Below are 20,693 nucleotides of genomic sequence, written 5' to 3'. Positions count from 1 at the left end.
CAGTAGTTCAGTTACGTTCTAATGAATGTGAGAGAGAAAGAAATATGTATAAAGTATTTTGCATGACTCCCCACCTAAGGAAATAATAGCCTATCTGAGGCTGGGTAGGCTGCCCCCACTCCTCTCTCTGTATTGCAAGGACTGAGATAGGGAATTTGCTGCAGGAGTATAGATGGGGAGGTGGGAAGATGAGATAGATACACAAAAGAACGTCCTGGCTGATAATAAGAATGATTTACTTGGGCAAGTGGAAGTATGAGAGATGAAGGTTTAACCTTCCTCCCCAAATTATTGTATAGACCCTTTTTTTATTTTTCTGATCAACTGATTGTATTTCCAATCATTGTGATTGTTTCAGGTGCATCTTTTTGCCACATTGCTGGGGACCCCCATTACTTTACATTTGATAAGGTCATGCACACTTTTGTGGGTGCCTGTGCATACACCCTGGTAAAGGTTTGTCAGACTGATGGCAGTGTTACTCCAATAACTATCAGTGGTCTGAATGAAGCCCATGGCCAACCAGAGGCCACATACCTTAAACAGGTGGATATCACAGTGTACAACAACAAGTTGAGTATTCTGAAAGACAAACAGCTCCTGGTAGGTTAAAAGCAACATTATTTTTTCTTTGTGAAAACCAAATATGTGTAATAGTGCATACAGTATACTGGATTTTGCAGGTGCAAAGAGATATTGATTTCTTTAGACTAAGGTACTGTATAAAAGACACAGATCATGATAATTCTATAATTTTAACTACATTTTCAAAAATATCTGTCATTAACTTTCAAGTAGAACATGCTACAGAGCAAGAATATTGCAAGATGATCCAATCAAGCACTTTTACTAGTACTGTATATAAACCACACCTGGAGTTATGCAGGACATACTGTACTGTACTCAATTGGGTTATAAAAGTAAAATCTAGTTTTATTATTACTGTAAATTCTGCTGATCAAGTACATACTGTAGAGTGATCATAAAAAATCCACAAGGGTACAACATGTAGATATAAATTTCTGTTTGACTTTAGGGGATGCCAGTAATCTACTCCATATTCTAAGCACAGTGATTTTTTTTTAATCGGACACGTTCAATTGTAAGGGAAAAAGAACTACATTGGAAACTACGTAAAACCCAAAACGATTTAGAACATCTTTGTTTTTCTTACGTTTGTGTTGTGACAGTTGAATGGCAAGGAAATCAGCAATATGGATCAGCCACTAGCAAAAGGAATTACTGTCACCTCCCAAGGTCTGTATACTACAGTGTTAACCGACTTTGGAGTATCTGTGAAATTTGATGGAAAACAGCACCTTGAAATCAGACTACCACCTGAATATTTTTCAAAGGTACAGTATGTCAATATACAGTATTTCCTGTACATATCCTGACAACCATCACAGGAGGTTTGGCACAGGTGTACAGTATATTTGGCTTTGCTAACTTAGTTTATCAAGTGTAGGTTATGTTTGGTAATAACTCAAAACACTTTCTAACATTTTTTTGTACTGGAAGAAAGTGTGCTCTTGAAACATGAAGTGAAGGAGCTGTAAGTTGTTGGGGTTTTTTTTTCATATTTGTGAAGGTATGTGGCATGTGTGGAAACAACAACAACCGTCAGGATGATGAATTGCTCTTGCCAGATGGGCAGCTGGCTCACAACGTGTCCCATTTTGGAAACAGCTGGAAAATAGATGAAGACAGTCCACCCGAGTAAGAAATTATTATAATACAAACGTTCACTAAACAAACAGAAGAACACCTAAAGTGCAATTTCTATTGCAAGCAAAGAGAACTAGAAACAGAAATTTAGCTGTCAGTGTCAAAGCTGGTTAAAAAAGACATTTTTTTCTGTGAAAGTATGTTTATTTCAACTGACTACAAGCTTCGTGATGATGTCCCATTATACAGGTATGCATGCTGCTGTACATGTATATGGAAGAGTGAATGATCTACTGTAATAGTGTTTACTTTTGAACCGCTCTAGGTGCCTTGCAGATGAAAGAGAAGACTTAGGCTCTCCCTGCAAGACTGATCAGAAACCTGAAATTGAAAAGCAGTGTGAGGTCTTGCTCTCTGAAACGTTTAAACCTTGTCATTCTGTAATTCCACCTGAGCATTTCATTGAAAGCTGTGTTTATGATATGTGCAAGTACCTCGGTATGATATCGACACTGTGTGACATGATCCAGGCCTACGTGAGTGCTTGCAGAAGTGAGGGAGTACACATCAACTGGAGACGTGGGGACTTTTGTCGTAAGTATATTTATTCATTTATATACAGTAGGTTTTTTTTTATAAAATAGAGATTTTCCACCTGGAAGCCTTTAAGAATTCCGTTGTTTCCAATGCTTCTCTTTGCATTTCTCACAATCAAAATTTTACCTCAGAAGTTTGGAAATGGAATAATATTCCCATTCCACTTGTTTTCATTTTCTACCATTAGGATTGCATTTTTCCTACACCTGTATTAAATACAGTATGTTTGGGAACTGGTTTTCGTTTGCTTTAGGTGACAGTATTATTTTGGTGAATCACATTAAGAATGAATTAATAATTCCTTGTGTTTAGAAAAAGTTACATCCAAAAGAATTCCCAGGGACTTTATACAGTATATACTGCAAATGTACACCTATTTCATCCTCCACTGAAGTGCAACACCTACCTGGTGACTTATGGCAGCCATCATGCACCATTGTCACCACTACTCAATATATCAGGTGGAGATATTCAACTTCACCTGTTGAATTAAGGAGGAACCACAGATAAGATAAACTGTGCAAGCACAACTTAGAATGGAGTCGGGACACAAGTCTTAATGTCTCTAACTTTCCAAATACTGACCAAGCCCACCTTTGCTTTGCTTGTAATATCTGATTAGATCAAGATACAAGCTGGTGAAGTTGTTGCTAATATTAAGAGTGGTTAATACATGCAGCAGAACAAAAGTGGCATTGCTGCTGGATTTACTTATTAATTTAAAACCTACCAACAAATTTCATTATTTTTTCCTCATGCACTTTCTTCTCCTACAGCTCTCTCATGTCCAAAGAATAGCCACTACACAGTTTGTGTCCCTGCTTGCCAGCCCACCTGCGCAGATCTCCATGCTTCAGTGCATTGTGATAAAGTCCAGTCTTGTGTGGAAGGCTGTGTGTGCAACAACGGCTATGTGCTGAGTGAAGACAAATGTGTGCCAATAAGGAAATGTGGGTGCCAGGACAAGAAGGGTAACTACTATAAAGTAAGTATTTTTCTTCTGCAGTTCCTATCTTCCCATTGATCTTTTATTCTTGCCGCGTATGGTCATGAATATCACCTCTAGTGATACACATAGCCACTCCAATTCTTCTTCTTAATTCTGCTTGGTGTTTGATTTTATTTGGAGCAGTGATTCAAGGATGAATATTAAAGAATGTAAAAATCTGTCAGAGACTCGTTCCATTGGGGTAACTGTATTGTGAGAAACCTGTAACAGTTGATAAGAAAATTAGGCTGCAACAATGTGAGTTGATGGAAACCACAGCATTTTATAGATACACTGTATTTATGCAACTATCAGCTAGGTGAGTCTTGGATCACTGACCACTGCTCTCAGAAATGCAAATGTGAAGAAGAGGATGATCATGCAGAAATTGACTGTGACGACTATGGCTGTGATGATGACTCGGTGTGTGCTCTCAGTGAAAATGGGGAATACAAGTGCAAGCCTACAGGTAAGCTGTACTGGCACAGTTGAGAATCTAATCTTCCCTGTAGATGGAGGTTTTCTACGTGTTATGTTGAAGTGTAGTTATGCAGAATTGTAGTATTTGTTTCGTTTCATCATAGTAATAACTCTTCTCTGAGGTCTTAAATATTTTGTCACTGCAATATTCATACAGTATATTGCATGCAAACTACAGGTAATTGTCTTGGAAAATGTAAAGACAGTGCTGTGGGGGTGTTCAACTTTGGATAATGGCAGGCAAAATATTGTTCTTTCTTTATTTTTATTTATAGAATAGAGAAAACCCTTTAAATACAGAGGCATTGTAGAATAATCATGTTTAATACAAATTTACCAAAATACATCATACATGAAAATGTAGTCTATTCTTATCTATCCCCTTAATATTTTACAATTATTTTACTTCTATCCAAACTGTATACATTCAAAATAGGGAGAATACATATGTTTTTTTATGATTTATGAAGTGGGAAATAGAATGTACATATATATTCTTAATTCTAGTTTCAGTTATTCTGTATCTCAAATAATTCAGACTTTAAAACACCTTAATGTATTTAATCCATCTAGACCAATAGTGAAAATGTTCATTTTTCCATTATGTAAATTTCATTTTTTAATTCAGTCCAAACATTCATTGTTGGTAAATCTGAAAAAAATTATATAATAATATATAACAATATATATAATAATATAATATAATAATATAATAACTGCAGTGTGCTTTTCCTTCCAGATTTCAGTGAGTGCTCGGTGTCTGGAGATCCCGAATATAAAACATTTGATAACATGGAGCATCAGTTTGAAGGCAGACATTCCTACATTCTGGTCCAAACGGTTCACATTCCAAAGGATCTTCCAGAGATCTACATTGAAGGCATCAATGGACTTGTGAAGGATGATGATGATGAGGATGACAAAGATGATGAGGATGATGATGATGATGATGATGACAACAGTGATGATGAAGATGACGATGATGACGAAAAAGGCCTCACAACCCTGAAAGAGATAAAAATCAGAGTTTATAATCATACAGTGAAGTTCAAGCATAAAAGAAAGCTTGTGGTAAATAGGTTTTACCCTTTTCACCTTTATATCAAATACTATAGTAGGCTTAAATTAGTTGTTAGGATGCATTTCTGATTATGTTATTTCTGGTTATATTACATCTTACACCCGAAGAAGGCTCCACATCCAAAACGTTGTGTTTTCTTTCTTCTCTTTTCAGCATGGAATAAACCCATTATTTGTTCTTTAAAGGTCTATAAATGTTTGTATCGTTGTCGATACTTTTTGTTCTTGAAGTTTTATTTTGAAACTAGAGCCCCAATCTAGATCAAAATGTTAGGTTCTGTTGTCTTGGGAAAACCAGCCATTAGACTAAATTACAAAACTGTAACTAAATTACAAAACTGTAAATTCTTCAATGTCGATTAGTGTTTCTTTTCAGATAATAGAAGCCTTCTGACTAAGTTTTTGAAGATATTAATTTTTTTCTTTTGTTGTTATAATATTTAATGAAACACATATTCAGCTGGATGGTGAAAAAGTAAAACCACCAACCATTCCTCACAGAGGAATGAAAATCACACAGCGGTCCTCCCTCCTCTTCTTGGAGACAGACTTCGGATTGTCAGTGAAATTTGATGGACATGACCACGCAGGTACAGTAGTATGGAATTCTGTGGAGACATTTAATTTAATTTTGCACCTCAATGAAGGAGAGTGGCAGGTTCATTACTGGTTCACACTGTGTCAAGATGCAAATAGGCTTTAAAATGTTCTTATTACCATTTTTATTACTTATTGGATGTTTTTATTTTGAATAATGACACCATATCACACAAAAAAGAACAGGGAAAATATATATCCTGAACTGTTAAACTATATTTTGTCTGAAGCAGTTTAGGTGTACAATGTAAACTCCTTTTTCATTCTTTTAAATGAGTATTAATTTAGTGTTGAACAATAAAAATAATTCAAATATCAGAACAGCAACATTGATGTAAATACACAGAGTCATCCTACCTTTTTAACATGCTCATTATTATTTTTTAAATATCTTTGAAGAAGATAAATATTCAGATTTTTCAAGTTATAGTAAATAGTTCATTTACTAGATAAATACATAGTAGAAACCAATCTCAGAAAACACTTATGATAGAAGATTTCAATTTCTCATTTATGTTTCTGTATGTCTACTAATGCAATTGCATGTAAAATATCATCATGGTATATATTATTTATCTTTTATCTCTTTTATTTAGAGATAACTCTTCCTTATACATACCAGAACAAGATAGTGGGATTGTGTGGGAATTATGATGGAGATAAGAATAATGATTTCATGAAGCCAGATGGAAGCCAGGCAAAGAATATGAATGAATTTGGAGAAAGCTGGCAAGTGCAGACAAGCAAGTTAAATGTCAGAGAAAGGTATATTCTACTTCAACTATGTGATTCATAAATGTGACCAAAATACTGTAATTTATAGCAGTAACCCACATACACCACTGCCACCCAAACACCAACACAGCCACCAACATGCAAAACTGAAACCAGATCTTTCTTTTTCTACTGTTCATGGTGTATCCATTCACCTCAGGTCAATTGAAGATAACAGGCCTTATTGAACATTCTATATATAAAGCAACTTTTGTCACTTTGTTTTGGATAAGCTATTATGTCACTTTTATGTAACAGAATCTAAAGATACAGTACAAGTTCTCACCATACAGTATGTGGATAAATGCAGCAGCTGGGACATCTTCATTAACTGAAATGTGTGGGTTTAGCTAAGCATTACCACTCTCTTTCCTCCCATCTTGTAGAAGAAGTTTCTCAAGCCACAGTGATGCTGCAATTCAAGACTACAATAACACAGGTGTGAGTGCTACAATATCCTTTCAGTGCACAGAGCAACAGAAGACCCTCCTAAATAGCATGAGTTTCTGTGGCATAATTTCTGACCCCCAGGGACCATTTTCCACTTGTCATGGTGCCGTTCCACCTGTAAAGCATCTCGAGTGAGTATATTTTCCCATCTTTCTGTTCTACTACAATACTAGTCCTGTGGGATTGACAGATGAGCCATTGAATCGTCAGCTTCACTTTCCTTCCTTGGAATTCAACCCACTTCAATGTTTTTGTTTTCTTTTCTTTTTTTAAGGATCTTTGTGCCGTGTGTATACAGTAATATGGTGTGTATTGCACCTCCACTATCTATTCAGCTTTGTAGTAATTTGATCAAAACAGCTGTGAGTTTGATCATTGCTCAACATTCTGGAACTGTGAAGGTGGACAGAAAAGTGAGAGAAAATTGAGTAAGAGCTTAAAAGTGACTTAAACTAAGCTACTCCTTTCCTCTCCAGAAACTGTGTCGCTGACCAGTGTTCATCTTTTAACAACACAAGCCTTCTGTGTAAAAGCTTGCAACGCTATTCAGAGGCCTGTCAGAAAAGAGGAATCTCCATTGGAAACTGGAGGGCAAGCACTCTGTGTGGTAATGAGAAATCACTCTTGCTGAACTGACAGCTCGTGGGGGAAACTGACAAACAGCATTTTATATGGACTGAGGAGTTGATAAGAAAGTAATTGATAGTCTCTTTAGAAAAAGCAGTAAAAGTTTTAGGTTAGCTTTCAGCTCTGCAAAAAAATACAATGGTGCTTTGGAATGTTGATTACATTGAATGCTGCAGGATAGCTTCCAGTGCATTTTGGGTGACAGCCTGCAAAGCAAAACACCTTTGATGAAAGTCAATAACTGCCAGATGAGTGCCAGATGAATTAAAGAAATGTTGCTTTTGAATCTGATGTGAAGAAATTTGGGGACAAATGAAAATGTATTTGTTATATAATATCATATCATATTACAGTATATTGTATTACAGTTATTATATTATACAATCAGTTCTATACTAACATAGTGTATAAAGCCAGCCCTATGCTGGAATTAAATGGGAAATCCTAATACCAGCATTCAGTGTCAACTCAAAGACAAAGTAGAAAATGGGAGACAGTTTTCATGACTTCAAAGCAGGTCGGTACTCATTTACTTTCATGGAGTGAGTGCAAGTGAGAGCACTGCGAGTAAATTAAGGGCAATCTAGAATGATACCATCCAAATGTGGAGCTTCTTTGCTAAGCATGTTTTGCAGTTAGTAGTATAGCATCAGGAGTGAGGATACTGCAGGTGTGGTTTGCTAAGTAGGTAATGGCCTGTTGTGAGAGCAAACAGCATTGCAGTATGCAAGGTTTAAGTCTGAGACACAGTAGGTTTTACTAAGAACAAAATGGCAGTAGTTCTGCCATCTTGGCATATGCAGAAATAACAGCAGGTCAGATGTTAATGGTGTGACCATTAGAAAGATCCTAATAATTTTTATACTTTTTATACTTGTAATTAGTGTTATGGGTCATGTTTTAGCAGAAAAAAATCTAATGGATCTTGCTTTATGCAGGTATCCTCGTTTTCACTTATATTTGCGCTGTAATTCTACCTATAATTCTTGGAGAGTTTGGAGTTAATTTTGCAAACTGTTTATGAGCAGGAGCATGACCCCTTTGTAGGTGTAAAAAAATCAACAGATCCACTTTTCAGTGAAAACTTTACAAAGCTTCAGTTTTTGATAAGGTTTGCCAAGTTTCAATTCAATGTGTTCTGCAGCTCGAAAGAAGAACACTCTGAAAAGGTATTCACATACACGGGTCAAGCTACCATCTTGGATAACACATTTTTTGTCACAAATGCAATAGCTTATCTGTTCCGGTATACCTGTCTAGTATTACATTCTCAGGCTGCCCAGTCTGTGAACACCAGCAGTTTAAAAAGTGAAAAAAAAACCTCACAGTTGCAATAGGCTTCCAGCTACTGTCAGGAAAAATAAAAAAAACAGAGTTTTGTTGAAAATAATAAGCAAAATAAAGTAAATGACAACTCAGATTATCCTTACATTGGGAAATTGCAGGAGATCAGTGAACACGTAAGCCAAAAAAGAATCCATAAATGAGTTTTTGATGCCCTTCAAGTTACAAAAAAAAATATTTAAATGGATGTAATAGTTCATCAATTGCTTTTTTCAGAGTTTGCGGCTAAAACAATGAGTTTGTGAAGGTTGCTCTCTGTTTTCCTGACACAGAAATGAAGTGTCCTTCACACAGTGAGTACCGGCTGTGCATGACAGCCTGCCCGCCATCCTGTGGCAACCTGGCCAACCCTAGGGACTGTGAAGCCCCCTGTCAAGAGGGCTGCCAGTGCTTGCCAGGTTTTGTGCATAGCAACTTTGACTGTGTGCCCTACAAGGAGTGTGGCTGCTTCTACCACAATGTCTACCACAAGGTTAGATCTATCTGTCATCCTGTATCATTGCTGTCCCAGTGGCGTGTGAGAAATGTGCTTCCTGCATTAGCTTCCTTTACTTGTGGGCGCCAGCTATTCTCCATTGTTTAACTTCTACTGGCTTTCTCCTTCAGGATGGTGAGACTTTTGTCACGGAGGACTGCGCACAGAACTGCACTTGCTCAGACACATCTGTCACATGCAGGCCAATGAAGTGTCCCTCAGGGCTTGTGTGCCGAACTTCAAACATGATTCGAGGCTGCTACGAGGCTTAGAAGGTTCACATCAATGTTTATCTTTACACATTGTATAATGATAAATTGGACATTCCGCCTGAGTTTGTTTTCTTCAAAAATTGTATGTATTCTCAATCTGTGTTTGATTCCTGAGGATCATGAAGTGAGTATTGTATAATGTTTTTTGCCTCTTCTAGTAAAAGCCTGCTTTGCAGTCATGTGGTTATAACTCTTTTATTGGGTTTGTGTTTGTTTTGTAGCCTGTATAAGATGCAAAACCTCTGATTTTTTTTTTCCAAAAGATTGGAGAATTAAGAACAAACTAGCTCCCACTTTATGAAGATGAAATGCAGTACCTTAGGTTAGGTATCAGGTGAAGTATCAGGTGAAGGCCACCTATTTCGATTTATTATCGTAACAACAGATTTCAGCAGTCACATAAACCTCCGGGAATTCCAGATACCTCTTGCATTGCCACGTTTGAACTGATTTCCTCTATCATTTAATGATGTTTCTGTTAGTGATAAAAGCCAGGACAGCATGATCTTAGCTGTGTGTTTTCCATTTCATTTCTATAATAGCTTATTCTCAAAGCCACTTGTGAGGCATACTAAGAGTATAATGACTGATAGATCTCTTTTAACCAATGGCTGCATTTTTTAAAAGGAAATGATTAAACAGACATAAGTTCTTTTGATTTTTGGACTTTCTTCTGCTTTTCAAAAGACAGAGATTTTTACAACTAGAGATGTACATGTACTGTAGCTGTTTGAATCAATTGGTAATCTGTCACACAGTCTTTGTGGTTAATAACAGGTTTTACAAGATATGGAAGATTAAGTTCAGGTGTGTCACAGACAAAAACAATGAGGAAACTAATAAGGGTGGTCAAAGTTCTGATGCCCTCAAAATGTGCATGAAAAGAATTAATAGATAAATGTATGTTTAATGAAAAGGTAACACAATTGTTTTTTAAAAGGATGTGCTCAAAAGGGTGTCTAAATACCTGTACCTGTTTGCATTATTTATCACACTGAGCCTTACACAAGAGGAAGCAGGAACTAAGGCACTATGTTACATTAAAATATTGCATTTTCATATACATTTTATTTATTTTTTGCTCAAAATCACTGCAGTGATCATTAATAAGGTCTACAGAAAATAAATATTCTGCTTTATCTTTTGGCAATATTAAATCATTTTAATGTCTTTGTGAACAGTACGCAACATTCATTAGTGGAACACTAACTCTTACAGTAACAGTATTTTTCTGTGTAGCAGGTCTGAAGATGAGCATGAGGCATTAAAGAATATAGTTGCTATCCTTAGAGACAGTGAATTACAACCAGAGTAAAGATATGGAAAGTGGGTTGATATATTAAACCACATGCACAGATTCCTCCTGTTGTAAGGACGCTGTACTTAAACAATATACTGTTCAGCAGTGACAGGTCGTACTACTGAGTTTATGGTAAGGCTCTACCTAGAGATCTGATCAATCCAAATAAGAGAAGTAAACTTCTCTTTAAAATTGACTGGGATAGCCACAATTACTGAGAAGGAATCCAGTATTAGCAAATTGAACTTAGTGTTGCTGTGCTTGATCTACTAGAGCAGTGAAAAAGTGCAGGCCCTGACTTGCAATACAGCATACATACTATATTTGAATTCCAATATTTAATAATAATAATATAACAATTGATTATTCCAAAATGGTCATGGGACTTAGGATATTCTAAGTACATTAATATTCAAGATGTTCTGGTTTAAAATATTATCACTATGGAGCACACCACTCTCATTGTTGTCTATTTACACTGAGAAGTAAATGTTTTATGTACAGTAAGCACACATTCTGATAGCAAATTTAGATAAGGAACTCATTGGGATTCAGAACATGTTTTTTTCAGATTCTGTGACATTTTATAGCTGATGTTCACTGACTTAAAACACTTTTCTACGTTTGACTTAAGCTCTAGAGAATGAAATTATATTTAGTCACTGAAATTTGAGATTTGAAAAGTACCATTCATTTCACTAGTCACCTTTTTGGAAAAAGAAAACAGCATCAAAGATAAGGGTGGGTAAAGGTTACCTTTCACAAATGGCTAGAATCCGTCACACTGTAAACAGCTCCCAAACACTGCCCAGCATTTTCCTACAGTCTAAATGACATTACACCTAGTCAATAAAAAAATATTATTCTAATGACATACATTTTTCAGCTGGAATACTTTCAGTACATATTATAACACAAACATAATCTTACTGGCAAGAAAAACAGCACAGTTAAGATAATACTCAATGCCTGCAATTCGCAATGAGAACTTCTGGTGGTTTCAGACTTCTTTTGTCCTTTCAGTTATTTGGAATACCTTGGTTGTATCAATAGTAGGATAAATGGAGCTCGCCCGTTTAATAGTCTGTTAACGCAAACTGACACCACTCTGTGAGAGGAGGAGTAGCAGCGCATTCTCAGGTGATATAAACAGGTTTGTTTCCGAAAGCCTTCACAATGCATTCAGTGTTGGAAAACAAGGATGTCTTCTTCCACTTCCACATCCCTATGGCTGTTGCTGCTCCTGTTGCTCATCCAGTATATGGAAAGTCAGAGATCTACAGGTATGGAAAAATGTACCAATGTCTTTATAGAAAGTATAAATATCTGGGGGGGGGGTTGTTAGAAGGATTTGCAGTGAAATTTGAGCAACAATTTTAGAAAAATATAGTTTCACAAAGAAAAAACACTATTTAATTAAACAATAATTGGAAACGTTTCCCCCAAACAAGGACGTTAGTATGAATCTTGGTACTGGTCTCGAAAGTTTTAGCTGTGACGAGAAACAGAATTAACTCTCATGTGTTTTCTAACAAAAAGATTATCACCTTTTTTTGTCATATTTTACAAATATGACAAATTTATGTTATACAAACAATTAGAGTGGGAAAAAGTAGTAGCAAAACCTTGTAGTAAGTCAAATTGTCTGTAGATGCAAATTTGAAACTCATTAAAGGATACAAACACAAGACAGCTGAATAGTAACAACCATTCAAAATAAATAGGAAAACTACAGTACATGAATTCAGGGAGAGTATCCATAATTTCACAGTGTTGCTTTTCTTTTATTCATTCAGGAAAATGTTCAAGTTACCCACCACTCTGCTGTTCTGGTCTGAATAGCAGTTGTAACAGACAAAACTGCTTCTGTGATGCGTTCTGTGTTGTGAACAAGGACTGCTGCCTTGACTATAACAGCACTTGTCTAGGAGGTAAGGATATTGGTTTGCACTAATCATGTTATTAAAGTAGATCACCTCTGGATATGAATGGCATTCTATAATTTTGCTTACTTTAAGCTTAACATTGTTAAGTCAGAAGTAATGAACAATTGGATTGTCTTCAACTTTAAAAGTAAGATCAGCATTTCATTTAATCTAAAAGTTTAACACCAGTCATTTAATTTCTTTATATGTTCCTTTTGTATTGTGGAACATTTTATTTCATTGTAATATTTCAGAGATGTCCTGGTAGTGCTGGCTGACTTGTCATTGAGATAAACAAAGTTTATGCTTTTTTTAACCAACTAAGAAATAGCAGGACAGTAACTGATGATGAACGCTAAATGAGAACACATTACGTACATACTGTATGCTAAGTTTACACGCAATGCTCATGTTATCTATGGAATGTGTAATTTCAGCATTTGAAATACGGATACTGTACATTGCAGATTCTCTAAACCTTAAGTGAAAAGGTCATTATTGTAATTAGACTATACATCAGATGAAAAATAATTGTGAACACTTCTGCACAAATACAAATCAAGTGCAGTCATATAAAATATAACCTGCCAAGTTAGGTAAAGATATATTATTTATTATTTGATTTATATTATTATACATATGTTATGTACTGTACAGGTACAACATATATTGCTGATATATATATGAATACTTAATGATTGGATACATTTTTTGTGTTAATTTTAAACAAAACATATTACCTCACCAAAATCATATTTTTGAGATATTATGGTCCAATTCACAATACGTATTATATTATTAATGAAATAGTTACTAACATAACCATTATGGTCCAATACACAATAGCTTAATTTTACGATCTCTGCTCTTACTGACAAGCATCTGACAGGATGTGCTTTTTTTTCAAAAGTCATAAAGACATTATTGTTTTCATCCGGAAACTGACAAGAACAAATAGTTGTGTCCTGAAAGGTATGCATTTTCCAACAGCACAACAATTGTTCTGTAATAATTATTAAATGTAATATCACACCTTTTGCACACAAGACATTTATCGTCTGGTTAAGCTGACAAGCATGTTTTTCTGCTTAATACCGTACATGAATGCAATAGGCATTGGATTAAATTTCTTACCCAAGTATGTACAGTAAGATGCCTCATAATGTTTCACTGCCTTTTCTGCAGATTACAATTGCTGAACGTTATTAAGGTGTACAACTGATATGACGATTTGGCAGTATTTTCATTCCTTTATTTTGTTTTCTTGTTTGTTTGGTAATATTTATTGTTTTTAAGTTTGATTACTTGTTAACCACCTCCAAATATGACGTTTTTGTAAAAAAATCTTAGAAACTAATTCTACCATTTCTTAGAAATGTTGTCATTTATGTTATGTGCAGTATATTAGTTGTCACAGTATTTAGCTGCCTACAAATTTGTGAATGCAGTTTCTGATTTTTGAATGTGGAGGTATCATTTTGAACATCAAACAGGAATATTTTAAATATTGATTTCTCTTCTTGTCTTCCAGATCTAGGGACCATTAGTACTAGCACAACTGCAGAACCACCAGCCACCAACAGCACTCCAAACACCTCACCAGTCCATACAGAAGCTCTGAACTCCAGCACATTGGCTCTACTGACTGGAAGGACAACCTCTGGCTCTACTAATGGTGTACTCTTTGACTCAGCAAAAACTGCCACCTCTGAGGCCAATAAGTTCACTGTCAGCAATGGAAAAGAGTCAGTTGGGACCAGTAGCTCAGCCTCCACAGGATCAATGAGCTCAACAAATAATTCTGTGACACATTCTGTGAGTAACTCAACATTGTCACTAACGTTGACTACCACAGAGAACATTACACTATCAGAAAGTACTGTCTCTGCTTTTACAGGTCTATCAGGTGTCACTGACATGTCTATCAATCGGTCTCTGCCCAATGTATCCATACTTGCAGAGACTATAGATGTGACTACTGTTCAAATGCCAAAGAATGGTACACATCTGGCAAACAGCACCACCCCAATTCCATCTCAGACAGCCATGTTTTCTACAGAAAATAGCAAACTGCTGCATAACAATTTAACAACAGAAAATGTGATTTTCACTGACACAACCACTACTGTGGCAGAGCTACAGACTACGTCTGCAGAGTTTGACCACACAATCACAAACAGGAATGAAACAGAAAATTCTGGACTCTCAGAGAGTGCTACTCCTGCTTTATCAAGTCTACCAGGAACTACAATCATGACAATGAATCCATCTCTGCCAACTGCAACCACACCTGCACAGAACTCACCAGTAACAACAGCATCTGAAAATTATATCAGCTCCTCTAGGACTACAATTGTGGATCCAGCATCTGATACTACAGGAGGTACCAGCACCAGCACCCCGGTTGATTCAGAAAGGACAGCTTCTACTGTTGTCTTAACAAAAACGAATGGACCACAGATCTCCACAGTTTTGACAGAAGATGCCAGCACATACAACATCAAAAATGATATAACTTCAGCTACATCAATGAGCCCCATACCCAATACATCTCCATTTAATTTGGATCTTACTAACCAAACTACTACACCACCCAGTTCCAGTTTCCAAATGGATCTGTCACCTTTGCCCACTGTTTCTGAAACAGGAAGTACCTTTGCTCCTGAAACAAGCCATATTTCTTCCACAACATTACATCAGCTGTCCACAAACATCCCTTCTAGCACTTTGATGAACATAACAGAATCAGTGACACCAGCTCCAGTAAAGCCTCTAACCTCTGGTTCTACAAATGTCAATACCACAACATCTGGCCAAAACATGGCAACTAGTACAGTACCTACAACCGCAGAGGATACAACTAACATCTTTGGGACTGCACCTTTTCCAAATGTGGTGAGCAGTGGTTCACTTATGACATCTGTCATGGACACCACACAAGGCCCAAACACATCAGTTAATTTATTTCAAAATATTACAGATACACTGGAATACATTACTTCTGTGGAGTCTACAGAGTCTACAGTATTTAGCACATCAAGAGATGTGTATTCTTCAGAGTCTACAGAATCTAGCACATCACAAGATGTGTATCTAAATATGTCATCTAGAAGTATAAGCTCATCTGTTGCAGATGAGACATCTTTGCCTTTAAATTATTCTTCAACTCCTGTTAATCCTTTACATATGTTTAACGAGACTGCTTTACCTCAAGATGATTCTGCTTCTCAAAATGACTACACCATGACAACACCTACTCCGGTTATATCAAAGTCCAATGCATTTACTACTGTTTCTCCTGAACTGCTCACTGTAGCTAACATGACAGTGGCCTCCACTCCTTCCACTCCTCAAGCCGATACTGCTAAACCATTTACACCTGGGACACCTCTCTCAGAAAGGTCATCATCAGACCCTGTATTGGAAAGATTCACAGGCATTACGATAGGGCAACTGTCAAGGAATTTTTCAAACTCATCATTGTCATTTACTCAACCAACCACTGACGATACAACTATGACAGACTCTGTGACACTAATGGTTTCAGAAAATATTACATCTCACACAGAATTGCCAGCTTCACCGACAACTTCTTCAGCAAGGATAGAAATTGGATCTAGCTCATCTACAACAGAAACACTTTTCAGTGGCAGCATGAGAATCCTGCTAAATGCTTCATCTTCAGCTACTGCAACCCCGCTAAACCCCATTGCCACCAATGTCAGAGAAGTCTATACAGATAAAGGGACATTACTACCAAACAATACATCAATCAATCCAGAGGAAGGAAGCAGTGGAGCAGATTCAAGTTTTACCTCCACATCCTCTGTAAACCCTACCGATGCACCTGTGCTTATTCCAACTTTACCAGTCAGTCAAGCCAGCACTTTGGAAAACAAGATACTTGCATCTTCTGGAAGAAGTGTAACTAACTCAGGTGTCCTCCATAATATTTTGCCAACCATTAACTCACCTGTTTCTGCTCCACTGGAACCACAGACCAATACAATCACTGGAGGGATAGATTCAAATAGGAGAAAAACAACATCTTCTATCTCATACCCGACTACAACATTAACTAGCACTGCAGTGTCAGACACAACAAACGATGTGATTGAAATGTTAAAGACCACCATAAAAATCTCAGTTTCAAACCCCCAGGTTTTGACAAGTTCGTCAGTGAATATGTCACCTTCAAGTGCCTTTTCTGTAGTACCAACAGTTCTGGCTTCAACCTCTCGGCAAGACTCTGCAATAGCTGTATCTTCAAGTGAAGATATCCACATCACCTCCAATGAACCTTTGGCAAACACAAAAACTGCTACAGAACCTTTAATGAACTCTAATTCAAATTTTGAAGCATCCTCTGTAAGAGCAACAGAAAATTCAAGTTTGATAAGTATCCCAGAGTTGACCACTGTATTCAGCACAAATAAGGAAACTGCAACAGGTGGTTCAGATATGAAAACTTCTACACATAATGTACATCTACATATCACTACAGTAGAGACTTTATCTGCAGATGCAATGACAATTAATACAGATACAGTACCTACATTTGCAAATAAATTATCAGCTTCCTCAGATGAAAACTATGTAGAGACTACAAACTACACACAAACCACAGAAACGTCACATTTGACACCTAAAATTAAAGTCATCACAGCTTCAAGTTCAGATACTTCCGACAGCCCACGTTCTCTAGTTACAGAAAATGCTGTTTCATTTACAGCCGTAGCACACACTGCCACTGATGTTCCTACTGATCTGCCTATTGTGGAACGAAATAGGATACAAACTGTTTCACCAGCCAGTATCACTGGGAATGGAACCTTCTATGTAAACATGACAGAAGTTACTGTAGGTTCAAATACTGATGTTCATATGACAGAACCAAGCAAATTTTCTTCTTCTGTGCCCCACACTTTAAATGATAAATCCATGGATGGAGCTACTCACTCCACAACTGACAAAAGCACACATTTTGAAGTGGCAGACACTACAAATGTGACAGAACTTGCAATCACGCACACAACATTGAATATAACTAATACAATTAACGAAAAGACCTTAACACACATTACTACATCTGCAAATGGTGTGACTCTTGAATCTGCAGCCACAACAGCAACGTCTACTGTAATGGAAGTTAATAACACAACAGTTACATCTACAATGATCCCAGATATTATTCACACTCCACCAACAAATCTGGTAAACTCACTTACACTCAGTGGCTCATCAGTGCCAAGTGCAACCCCTCCTCATACAAAGGAAAATAGCACATTTCTAACAAATTACAGCACTGTGATCCCGTTCTCTCCCACAAAGTCATTATCTGCAGGCGATACCACAGTGACCCATACTACGTCAGGAACAACATCACTGAAAATCGCTGATTTAACCACCACATTACCACAGTATAACTCTACACAGCCTGTAAAAGTAAAACAAACTTCACTAGCCATGACTATTCTTTTCCCAAACAGAACAAGTTCTTCGGAAAGAACAAAGCCTGCTGTTTCGTCAATAATATCTAACGTCACTGAAACCAAGATGCCCCTAGATATGAAAAACACAGCCCAGCAAATCAAGGCAACAGTGCTTTCTGATGCCGAGACCCTCACTACAAAAATTCCAGTATCCGTTTTGAAGCCACGCCCATCCATACCGAATGGTACAACATTCCATAGCCATGGTACAACAGCCCGTAAGCCATTGCATTCTACACTTGTACCAGTCAATGTGCTGCCCAGTGTGCCAGCTAAACCCCAGCCCATCAGACCAGGGACAACAGCTCCTCCTGCATCCAGGACTGAAAAGTCCACATTGGCTATGACCGCCAGAGATGAGCAAACCCCAAGAACTGATCCAAAAGGTACAACAAATCAATAAAAAGATTTAGGAGGATTAAAAATGTAGTTATATTTGACACTGACACCGTTGCTGAGCTTTTTCAATATTACAGTATATTCTATATCATATTAGTATATTATATTGAATGCAAACAATAAAATACATGTTCAACTTTCCAATGACAGATTCCTACTGTACTGTATGTTGCTATGGCTATATTGAAATTAGATTTAGTGAGCCATTCTTGCTCATTTAAAGACTATTAGGGGAAATGGGCTGTTTTCTGTGCCAGAAAATATTGCTTTCTTCATGAAGATACAGTGTTTGCATCTCTGTGTACACATCGTTGTGATGTGACAAATGTGAATTGAAGGATATTTGTTTTATAGGCAAGCAGACACTGATTCTGCGAATGAACGTGTCTCTTCTTACCCCGGTGTCTATGGAGAATAAAACAATAACAGAAGCTTTACAAAATGTAAGTCCCACTGTTTCTTTTTTGCCTGACAAAACCCATATGAACACACATTATAATTTAATGAGCCATGACCTTCAACAGGAGAAGCGGATTGAAATTAATGGATATAAATGGATATAAATGGATATAAATATGTAAAACATGATGTCTTAACCAACAAATCTCATTTTTAAGACGAACAGCCACAAGGATGCACTTACAGTATATACACAAAAAGCATATAATATAATTTGCAGTGAAAAAGCAAATTGTTTCTTTTGTATTTTCATGGTATTCTTCTTATAGATAAAAAACAGAACCTTCCATCCTAAACAGCTGCTTGCAGAAGTTCTTTTATTTTACTTTTTATTTACAGATGCACAATGGATTCAAATAGACATGTACAGTATAACAAATGCTGAATCTAAGAGTAAAAAAAACTGAAATATTTAAATGTTTTTTTCTTCTTTGATGGGGAAAGGGAAACTTAAATCGGGAAAAGCTTCCTTCATACAGTAGTTACTTCATCCATCCTACCTGATTAATTTATCTGGCGAACACATTAACAGCATATTCATATGTACTTTTATTTCCTGTATCTTTTTCTCCAGCTCATTAGCGTCATGCAAAATCACCTCAAAGATGAAGAATGTTCCTTCAAGATTGTGAAAGTCATCAAGAAGTGAAAACACTGGCATGACTCAGGATCTTACCTGCTTTTTGGTTTTCTGCTGTACAGACTCTGTTCCAATAAGTGTTTCATTCTTTTTTTTACCAATTCCTTTATTCAATGACAAATAGAAAACAAAGACCCAACTGCATTTGGGACAACAGCCTTCACTATGACTATGAATGTGGAAACTAGTGGTATACTTTCGAATATGCCATTCGAAAAGAAAGCACAAAACATATCCCAAGTCACAATCCTGTAATGTTATTATTGAGGACTCAAACCAAGGAGAAGGTGAAATATGTCTAGTCTGCAACCCCAGGACGCAGGTGTAACACTATGGAAATTGAAATGAAATGCAGTGTTTTGAGCAGATTGCACCCTTCAGCCTTGCTCTCTGCTTGAGTGATTCTGCCATTCACAGTGGATAAGACCAGTCGGCCTTTTTAGAAAGGCTATAAAGTGAAAACGATAAAAAAGCCATGATATGACCAATGTGTTATAAAAAGAAACATTTTTATAACAGTTATTCTTCCTTATAATATTAATTTCTTTATTATTATTATTATTATTATTATTATTATTATTATTATTATTATTATTATTATATTGCATTGAAACAGCTTGATGAAACTCTCTGCTGAAACTGTTCCATTCCACCAACAAGCCTGCACTCTGGGATCCAATATTTATAGATTTCTCAATACTTCAGTAGTGTTGTGAAATGGCAACTACTAATACCTGTAATTCGTAGCAACTTCTTTCTCTTAACAACCATTATTTTTTTAAGTTTTCCTAGATAACTATGCTAATTATATGAGATGTTATTTTAAAAACATACTATTTTTTACGTTCTTAAGCTTCAGTATTACCACAACTGGATATGGAGTTGAATTGTTATAATTTTCGTACAAAGCAAAACCCAGGGAAAATTTGTTGTTAATGTAAACTGTTATGGAAAAATAATAAATATGTGTCATCATTGGCTTTAATGTATTTATTAAATGAACTTGAACAAATTAGAGGGCAGGTATTAATTCATTTTATTAAATGGATAGAAAATGTGCCTTTTAAAATAAACATTAATGTAGTTCACACAAGCAAAAAGCATTTCAAAGTGGTAAATTTGAAAG

General features: G+C 36.4%; 2 protein-coding genes across 2 annotated transcripts in view; both read left to right on the top strand.

The window, feature by feature from the left end:
• LOC148676959 (zonadhesin) overlaps positions 1–9,531 on the top strand; it is a 30,607-nt gene extending 21,076 nt beyond the window's left edge. The window contains exons 20-32 of the mRNA XM_088616348.1: positions 359–603; positions 1,191–1,355; positions 1,592–1,719; positions 1,994–2,262; positions 3,042–3,250; positions 3,569–3,722; positions 4,473–4,804; positions 5,274–5,403; positions 6,007–6,175; positions 6,571–6,765; positions 7,111–7,241; positions 8,878–9,077; positions 9,212–9,531. Of these exons, the coding sequence (XP_088472474.1) occupies positions 359–603; positions 1,191–1,355; positions 1,592–1,719; positions 1,994–2,262; positions 3,042–3,250; positions 3,569–3,722; positions 4,473–4,804; positions 5,274–5,403; positions 6,007–6,175; positions 6,571–6,765; positions 7,111–7,241; positions 8,878–9,077; positions 9,212–9,352 (2,468 nt within the window). The 3' untranslated portion in view covers positions 9,353–9,531. The remainder of the gene's footprint in view (positions 1–358; positions 604–1,190; positions 1,356–1,591; positions 1,720–1,993; positions 2,263–3,041; positions 3,251–3,568; positions 3,723–4,472; positions 4,805–5,273; positions 5,404–6,006; positions 6,176–6,570; positions 6,766–7,110; positions 7,242–8,877; positions 9,078–9,211) is intronic.
• A 2,314-nt stretch (positions 9,532–11,845) lies between these two features.
• Positions 11,846–20,544, top strand: LOC148676958 (uncharacterized). The gene is made up of 5 exons (XM_088616335.1): positions 11,846–11,935; positions 12,449–12,583; positions 14,109–18,455; positions 18,823–18,911; positions 19,502–20,544. Exons 1-5 carry the CDS (start codon positions 11,854–11,856, stop codon positions 19,574–19,576), a joined length of 4,728 nt encoding a protein of 1,575 aa, XP_088472461.1. The 5' UTR covers positions 11,846–11,853; the 3' UTR covers positions 19,577–20,544.
• The last annotated feature ends 149 nt before the right edge of the window (positions 20,545–20,693 follow it).

Source organism: Lepisosteus platostomus, chromosome 2, assembly GCF_059453375.1.
Source record: "Lepisosteus platostomus isolate fLepPlt1 chromosome 2, fLepPlt1.hap1, whole genome shotgun sequence".
In the NCBI taxonomy this organism is placed as follows: domain Eukaryota; kingdom Metazoa; phylum Chordata; class Actinopteri; order Semionotiformes; family Lepisosteidae; genus Lepisosteus; species Lepisosteus platostomus.
This window is presented reverse-complemented; position numbering and strand designations above follow the sequence as displayed.

What these genes read in the sequence shown, in the direction of transcription:
- LOC148676958 (XM_088616335.1), top strand. Translation starts at nt 11,854, where the DNA reads ATGTCTTCTTCCACTTCCACATCCCTATGGCTGTTGCTGCTCCTGTTG. An exon ending in GGAAAGTCAGAGATCTACAG is followed by an intron (nt 11,936 to 12,448) that starts GTATGGAAAAAT and finishes TTATTCATTCAG; the next exon opens with GAAAATGTTCAAGTTACCCA. An exon ending in CCCAAGAACTGATCCAAAAG is followed by an intron (nt 18,456 to 18,822) that starts GTACAACAAATC and finishes TTTGTTTTATAG; the next exon opens with GCAAGCAGACACTGATTCTG.